General features: G+C 34.2%; 1 protein-coding gene across 13 annotated transcripts in view; it reads left to right on the forward strand.

Moving 5' to 3' along the window:
* MTHFD2L (methylenetetrahydrofolate dehydrogenase (NADP+ dependent) 2 like) overlaps positions 1-9,279 on the forward strand; it is a 185,017-nt gene that overhangs the window by 62,190 nt on the left and 113,548 nt on the right. For 12 of the 13 annotated variants that reach the window (XM_032261001.1, XM_032261007.1, XM_032261006.1 and 9 more), the window contains 2 exons: positions 2,891-3,043; positions 4,236-4,343. In XM_032261001.1, coding sequence (XP_032116892.1) covers positions 2,891-3,043; positions 4,236-4,343 — 261 coding nt within the window. The remainder of the gene's footprint in view (positions 1-2,890; positions 3,044-4,235; positions 4,344-9,279) is intronic. The other variant, XM_032261000.1, reaches the window with a different exon arrangement.

Below are 9,279 nucleotides of genomic sequence, written 5' to 3' on the forward strand. Positions count from 1 at the left end.
ATATAGAGAGAGAGAGAGAGAGAGAGAGAGAGAGAGAGAGAGATCTACTTTTTATTATGTAGTATACAGTACATATATATTCAGTGTAATAAATCTACAGTGAGCTCCCTAGAGGCATTATCTGAGCTGTTTTATTGTAGTGTTCAGATTTTAATTTGATGACTTCTTTTTTCCCTAGCATGATTTAATGATTTCTCATAACCTTAAATAGAAGGGGGAAAAACACAAAGTGAATAATACCAGTTTTACCATCATTTGGGTAAGATGTTAAGTGGTTTGTTGTTTACCAGTGTATTCTGTGAATCAAAACGGTTGTATAACCATTGTGAGAAAATTGATGCAATGGTCTCATGATTCTTTTTTCTGTTCAAGCCATGTGCCCCAAGGGTGAGATTTTGGGAAACTTTTACTAGCAGTCATTCAAAAACAGGAAATGTATTTATTTCTCTTACTCGTAAAACAAAAAGAAGTAGGATTATCTGTAAAATGTTTGATGCTTTTTTGCATGTGCTTAGACATGTATTACTTAATCTAGGAATAGTGTTATAGTTGGAGCCCTAGGAGAAACGGTACATTTCTTGGGATACTTTAGAGTTATCAAATGTCTTGTTAGGAGTTGGGAGGGAGGCCTCTCTGATTTCAGTTTTTAAATGGTATTTAAAGTGATTAATATTTATTATGACTTCTGTATGATACAAAAGGAAAAACTGATCTTAGAGCCAAAAGATATGGATTTAAACTCTGGATTCTTTGTAGTGGCTTGAGATTGACTCAGACTCCTTGAGCTTGTCTTTAAAATGGGCATGATCATACCTTTTCTACCTTAGTCCCCAGTAACTATGAAGATTAAAGGGAAATTGATGTAACAGTAATATAATCATTGTAAAGCACTTTTTAAATGTTAGATATAGGACTTCAGATTATTGCTATATAATGTACACTACGTAATAAAAGATAGATCTCTCCTGGAAAAAGATAAATATTGATTTAATACACTGCTGAGATAACAGAGTTATATAAAAATGATAAATGAATTGGTTTTCTTGATTTTTGTGATCCTCACTTTTTTTTAATCTACTCATATGAAGCTCTTTCCCTTTTAGATTCAGGTTTTATGAATCTGCTATACCTTTTGTATGTCCACACATCTGTCTTTTAAACTACTAATGCTTAAATACTTAAGACAAAAGTGGTGATCTAAATTATGATCTGAGCTGAAGTTTATATGTACAAGAGGACAGATCTATAACCATCAGTCTCTAGTTCTGGCTTCCAATTTTTCAGATGCTTACATTTCTTCTCAAGTATTTTAGCTGTTGTGTGTGATGAATTATTTGTTACAGCTTTAATGTTATTTTCAGCGAATGGGAGCACAATAGTAGTTGGCAAAATTCAGTGTAATTCAGGCTTATTGTTTGGAGAATGGCTCTTAAAATCTACAAAGAGTCCTTGTTGAGTTCTTTTCAATCAGTAGTGCAGTCCATGCATATATTAGCCAATTTTGAACTTAGAAATAAACTATTTTGAGTCCTAGCTAAAAAATATATACTTCAAATATAGTTATTTTTCTTTTCATATATAAAGCTTTTGATTTCATTGTAAAAAATATTCATGTTATGAAGATTCTGCATGAGTGGCAGGTGATTTAAAATGACTTATCATCATCATCACCTATAATTTGTTTAAAAAAAGAACGACTATTTTTACCCTCATGTAGTAAGTTAAATATGTATTCTTTTAAAAGTTTGACTAGCATCTGTATTATGATCTTCTAGCTCTATAGAAAATAGATGGAGGCCCTGCTAAAACATTTTGAATGAATGCAGTTATTGAAAGTGAAAGCTATTGATTGGAGAGACGGTCCGAAGACTCAGTTTCTATTTGAATATGATTCAAATGAATACTTTTATATATTTAAAGGACTTTGGTAGTCTACTTATGGTTAATTGACTCTACTTAAAGTAAGGTGCAGTAGCACACTTTCAGAATACAAAAGGTATAAAACCCAAGGCATAGTTTTCTGAAAGTTTTAACTTGGGCTTTTATAATGTTTTAAAGAATTATGTCTAAATGGCATTATATAATGGCCAAATAAACTTTACATAGAAAATATACTTTTAATATATTAGGCACATGGGTTAATTGTTAGGCTAGTGGTAATTTAAACTACTCTCCTTAGAGTAATAGGTGCCTATTTTATATTTCTGTACTTACTTTGAAAAATGAGATGATTGGCATCCCATATTTGATTTGATTAGTTTATTACTCAGGTTGTATTCTTATTCTCCATCTAGCAAATCATAGTAATATTTTGATTTCACCATGCCAGTGCTTTAGAGAAAATGTGTGTGTGTGTGTGTGTGTGTGTGTGTTTGCATGTTTTCTATTTGCGTTTTTGTTATGTCATTTAAGGGGAAGCTAAGAACTAATGATGTTATGATTATTCTTAACACTAACAAACCCCTTTAATCTGCAGTGCTCAAAGTATTTAATTTAATAAAATTGTCTCACGTCAGATAAATGTGGATTTAAACCCTCTAAATATACAAACTTATTGAAGCAAAGGCGTAACACCTGGCTATTACCAGATCTCATTGGGATTATTTAATTCACAAACTTTTTCTTTTACCGGTCCAGCCCCTTTTGGGTCTGTAATAGCATATATTACAACTACAGTTCATTCTAGCCATCAGTCAAGCACATTTTTGCTTACTATTTTTGTGACAAATAATAATAGTGACTTTATACCTTTCTTGGAGCTGAATTATAAGTGATGTGTCTTTAGATTCCCAGATTTCATTTTCCAAGCTACCAAATAAGTAACAGCTTAAATTTATCTAACAGTTTAAATTTGTCTAAAAAAATTAGACAAATTTTATTTATTTTTCAGACCATGTTGATGAGCGAACGATATGCAATGGAATTTCCCCAGAAAAAGATGTTGATGGATTTCATATTATCAATATTGGAAGATTGTGCCTTGATCAGCATTCTCTCATACCTGCCACTGCCAGTGCTGTTTGGGAAATAATAACAAGAACAGGTTGGTAACTTGTGGTCTGCAGGAAATGGGTGCTAGGTGCTGAGCTGAGCATGTGTGCACTGAGACTTGATGGGGCCACCTCAGTCCTATAGGGTGACAGAAAATGATAACTCATAAAGCATCAGTATATAGAGAGATGTAAAATTGTAGAAGTCAAAACATAATTCAAAATAAAATAAAATGAAGAACATTTGCCAGGTTATAGATAACTGCGGTTGCAACTTAGAGGAAGTAAATTTTCCACACAGTAGTGGTGTATGTCTACCTCTAAAATATAAACTTCATGCCTTTTGATAGAAACTTTTCTAAAATATATTTTTTCTTTACCTTTAAAATATGTGATGATCTCATGGTTATCATTTCTCTTGGCTTGGGTTTTCATCTTAAACATTTAACATGTACTGTGCTGGATTCAGTAACGCTCTCACAGACTCTTACAGTATATAGAGTTGTTTACCTCTACATTAATTGACCCCAAATTGCCTTACATATTGATGATTTTCCTACCTCCATCACTGTTACTTCTATTTTTGGTGGCATTTTCTCCTTTCTAATCTGCTATTTTCTGAGAAAGAAAAACCTCCAAGGGAAAACAGATCGTAGATTTATACTCTTACAGTGTTAGTGTTGGAAAATCCTTAGTTCTAACTTCTTTGTTTTACTTATGAAGAAATGAGTCCAAAAGAAGTAGAATGTATTAAATCTGCAGGCTTTATTTTTTACATCTTTCTATGTCTGTAAGTTTAGCGTTTCTTTCCTATGGAGAAAAAGGCATGAGCTTTGTGAAAATGCCTCTTTTTTCACTTGTTTTTGTCCCAGCATTGCTCAACGTTTGATTGCCAATTAAGTGTGACATTGCTGTAGTTTGCTTATTTTATAATTAGCAGTTAATATATGTTAAGATTCTACACTTCTAACTCTTAATGTCAATCTTAATGTTTAAAAGCAACTTAATGGCAACTGAAGAATGTCTGTGGTTTTTAATGAGGACGTAATCAGAGAAGAAGTGACAAATCTAAGAAGCATAAAATGAATTATTTTTAAATCATGAGTGTGGTCATATTATAGACAAGCCACATAATAATTCAGATTTAATTAGAAAATTTTAAAAGAATGTTTCAGCTGGCTGTTCAAATGTTTATTTTACTTCTTGTTGTCAATGCTGCATTTAAACCAAACTCTGTATTTTAAGGAATTCAAACATTTGGAAAAAATGTGGTTGTGGCTGGAAGATCCAAGAACGTAGGGATGCCCATTGCCATGCTTTTACACACTGATGGAGAGCATGAACGGCCAGGAGGTAGGTAGGACCTTGCAAATGCTATACACTCTCACAGTTTTCTTACTTCTTACAAAATCAAGTAAAGACTTTTGATAATGCAACTTAGCATATTTGTGGGTTTATGTAATTGAAAGTCTCCTTTATTCCTCATTTAATGATGTGAGAGTCTTGAGAGTGACTATAGGAATTACAGTGGCCTTTTTCTCTATTTTTTTTTTCTTTTGGCTGTATATATACTTTCTTTAAAATCATTAACAAAACAGACATTAAGAAAAGTGCAAAGCTATTAGATACAAAAAATTCACATGCCTCAGGAAATAGAAAACAAAACATCTGTTGGGCATAGAATTCCTATAGTGGGGAGGTCTTAGCACTTTAGAAATCAGCTAGTTAGTTCATTTTACAGACGAGTTATCTGAGGCTTATCCCAGAATCTTGGTTTCTTCAACAGCCTAATAGCTAGATACCGAATACCTCCACAGAGGTGGAAATGGGGATGGGATGAAAAGGAAATCCAGCCAAGGGGTGACGGGGCATTTTTTGTGGTTGTCTGAGCTGGTGCTGTGGGAGGAAAGCACAAGGGTTATTCAGTTCATCACTGTCTGCTAAAATCTGCCTCTTGTCCTAATCTAGGTAAAACACCAAGTTCATGTTCTTAAGAGAAGTAATTATTGGCCTATGTATGTGTTAGAGAGGTTTGGTACTTTCTTTACCATTTATTACTTCTAATCTTTCTTCCCCTAATTTTTGATATAGTACTTCGCTGGTTTCTCTAATTCCAAAGAAGAGGAGGGGCTACTTTTCTGCTTTCTAATATTTAACCAGAGTGAGAGACACCTGTATGCTCATCATGTATGACACACACACACACATGCACACATGCATGCACACACACAAAACATATATAGATAGATTTCTTATCATTATTAATCTTGTTGAATTCGAGTTTCCTGATCTCAAATTTTCAGTAATACTTGTTTTAGGACCTTGATTGACATGATACTTATGACATAATTTTTTAAAGCACAAAGCCCTATGGAAAAAATAATCCCAGTAATAACTTATCTAAAATGATGATTAATGACACTTTTGAATATTATTTTTCCTTTCTATATCTGGTGAATTAAATATTGCCAGAAATCAATACATATATATGAATCACAGTAAATTAGGACTTGATAATGACTCCAGGTAACTTTAAAAAGCCTTAGTTTTGAAGAGCTCTTAGAAAGACCAAATCCAGTGGTATGACACTTTTCATGGTACTCATCTCCAAAGGTGCATTCCTAGTTTCACTATTCACTTCTGGCTTGGTCTGTTGCTGCTTATCTCTCTCTCTCTCTGTCTCTGTATAATAAAGATATTGATTTACATTTGCCTTTATGTAATAATTTCTGTCTTACCTAAGCAAGATGTATTAGTCTGTTCTAATCTTTAAATGTATTAGTCTGTTCTAGTCTGTTCTGTTCTCACATTGCTGTAAAGAAATACCTAAGACTGGGTAATTTATAAAGAAAAGAGTCTTAATTTGCTCACAGTTCTGCAGGCTGTACAGAAAGCATGGAAGCATCTTCTTGGCTTTTAGGAAGGCCTGAGGAAATGTATGATCATGGCAGAAGGCAAAGGGGGAGCCAGCATTTCTCATGGCTGGAGCAGGTGGAAGAGAGAAAGAGGGGAGATGCCATACACTTTTAAACAACCAGATATCATGAAACTCACTATTGCAACAACAGCACCAAGGGAGATGGTGTTAAATCATGAGAAAGTCCCTCATTATCCAGTTACCTCCCTCCAGGCCCCACCTCTAACATTGGGGATTACAATTGAAAGTGAGATTTAGGTGGGGACACAGATGCAAACCATATCATAAGATAAAACAATTAGTAATGTTTACCTAAGTATACTATTTTTTCTTGGAAAATTTTGACCAAGAGCCAATTAGCAGGGTTTTTTTTTTTTTCACTTTTAACCTTGTTTTTATCTGTAACATAACAAGCAACATTGTATAGCTCCATGATTTGCTCAGTACTTTCTCTTAAACTATCTTAATTAATTCTCAGTAATCCTAGCATATATGAATGTTATTCCCATTTTACAGCTAAAGGAAATGAGCTTGGGTACTTCAGAGAACTCATATAAGGTCATGCAAGGAAACAGGCATTCTGGGGATCTAGAGGCTGACCTTGTGTTTAAGAGGATAGACATGGAGTCAGGTCCCCTCGATTACCAAGCCCTGTGACCTTGGGAAAATCATTTAATCGTGTAGACCTCCACTTTCCTCATCTGTAAAATGTCAATAAGATTAATATCTCCTCAAGTTGGTTATTGTGAAAACTAAATGACATATTAATGTAAAGCACTTATTACTGTGCCTGACATATAGTAAGTTAAGTAAGCTATTGGTGCATATAGCTGTGGCAATTACTTTTATTACCATTATTACACTTAAGTCAATAATCTGTAACCATTCTAATCATGATGCATGAAGTAACATGATCCGAGATTAACGATGTAATTTTTACCTTTATTTGAATTTTATTTTCTTCTGGATTTGTATATGCAATTTTTGGATCATATCTGATCTTTTCTGTAAAAATTTGAATAAACTCAGAATTTATAAAAGTTTATAAAATATGTGATTAGAATTAGGATATTATAATTCTCCAAATAGTGCTTAACAGTGTACTTTTTAATAGACATCAGTATATTGCATGCTAATTTCTTGATAAATTTCAATTTTTAATTATTCCTTTGTCTATAAAATATCTATCAAAATTAATTTACCCTTTTTATACAATATTAAACTAGGTTATCCTGTGAATTAAACATATTACTTTATTTTTTATCATCTATGATTTATTTATAGATACATACATATGTAATAAGAGCAGTAAAGCAAGCATGAGAAAAATAAACACAAATTGATGGTGGCAGTGACTTCTGGGGAAAGAATTAATGGGTAAAAACGTATGTACTTTAAAAAGTATTATACTTTGTGTTATGAAATATTTTCACTTGAATGCATGTTAAAAATGGAGTAAAAGTGGAATAAGTTATAATACTGGTTACTTACAAGCCAGATGATTAAACTTATCTTTATTACAGTGGTACCTGGGTGCTGTTACAATTACAGTATCTCAAAGGTAACAAATTATACTAAAAATGATATTGGAAGGTTTGCAACATGGGTGGTTTTTAATCTCATGCACATTTAAGAGGAGTGTGATGACATGTATTATTAATATAATGAATCATTGAGAGCTGCTTACTAAAGGTTTGGAGTCTGTGGGAAAGTTAATATTTCAAACATCCATGTCTGTTAGGGCAATAATTATGGGCAGTGACTCCATGTGCATTGTTAGCTAATGAAGATAATGAAGGAGGATTAACTCGGGAAATTCATATCTATAGAACTTGTTCTAATGACACTCACAATGTTGAGTATTCAGCTCACACTGTATATTTATTTCTTTGCCAGAAGGCATGCAGAACCCTAATGATTCATTTTTGTCTTAAAGCCAAAGATAATTGTACTAGAAGAAAAATGGCCATACTGTAATTTAGCTTGATTAATATGTGTATACCTATGGCTAGCTTTTAGTTTTGTTATTAAGGACATGGATCCCAGCTATTTTTTGAATTTTTTTTTAATTCCCCAAGGGCTTGAAATATTTAGAGGAGTGAGAATGTGCTAAAAAATCTTAAAGGGGTAGTGCTGACACTCAGCACAACAAGGAATCAAGGAAGGAGTTACCTTCTGCTGAGAACAGATCATCACAGAAGGCTTTGTAGAGGATGTAACACTTGAGCTTCTATATGGTTTATAGAGAGATGGTTCCTATCCTCCCAGAGCTATATAGTCTTGGTGGTGGTGTTGGGGGAGCAAGGGGATATGATACACAAGTATGGGTAATTTAAATTTTAAATAGTCAGTGGCACAAAATAAAATTTGGCATCCCTAAGTAAACATTCTATGTGCTTCTCGAAGCCCATGGCTAATTGAGGTGACATAAAGAGAATGAGCTCCACTAATTATTGGAATGTTTTAATACCATTGTTACCACATATGCACATTGTATGTTTGTAACTGAATGCAAGTCCAGATGGTCTCTGCTTGTATAGTCCAATTAACAAGAGCAAGGTCTGATAAAGACAGTGACTTTATTAACCAAAACCAGTAAAAAGGGGGAAGCAGCCAGATTCCTATCCAAAGTAACTGCTCTGATTTGGGGCTGGGGTTGGTGGAAGGCAGGGGCTTAAAAAGGGAAAGCTAGATAAAGAAGGCATGAAGGAATTGGGCCAAGTATGATGTCTGTGTGTCTTGTTCTGGTGGCTAACTTGGGTCCCACTCCACCTGGAGTGTGGGCTGATGTCACTTCAACAATGGCTGGGTTGTTAACTAGTGTCCTTGGATTAATCTCTGGAATTTTGTAGCTGGGTCTCCAGACTTGGTCTGTCTGTCTCAAGATTAGCTCCTGGAACTTCTAAGAAGGCATATAATTAGATACTAGCATAGGGTTAGATAGATATGAAGGGAGTATATACCGTGAGAAAGGGAGAGATGTGGAGTCTTTTTTAAGTCTAAGGAAAGGCTTCTGCAGCTTGCCTCAAGGTTGTATCTTGAAACCCAAGAGAAAGAAAATAAACATTGAAAATGCATTTTGTTTTTTGTTTTTTGTTTTTTTTACTTCCTCTCATCTTTTTTTTTTTTTCCCATTTATTTATTTTATTGCATTTTAGGTTTTGGGGTACATGTGAAGAACATGCAAAATTGTTGCATAGGAACACACGTGGCAGTGTGATTTGCTGCCTTCCTCCCCATCACCTACATCTGGCATTTCTCCCCTTGCTATCTCTCCCCAGCTTCCCACCCCCCACCGTCCCTCCCCTATTTCCCCCCAACTGACCCCAGTGTGTAGTGCTCCCCTCCCTGTGTCCATGTGTTCTCATTGTT

Source organism: Sapajus apella, unplaced genomic scaffold (assembly GCF_009761245.1).
Source record: "Sapajus apella isolate SASKATOON/1434 unplaced genomic scaffold, GSC_monkey_1.0 scaffold121, whole genome shotgun sequence".
Lineage (NCBI taxonomy): Eukaryota > Metazoa > Chordata > Mammalia > Primates > Cebidae > Sapajus > Sapajus apella.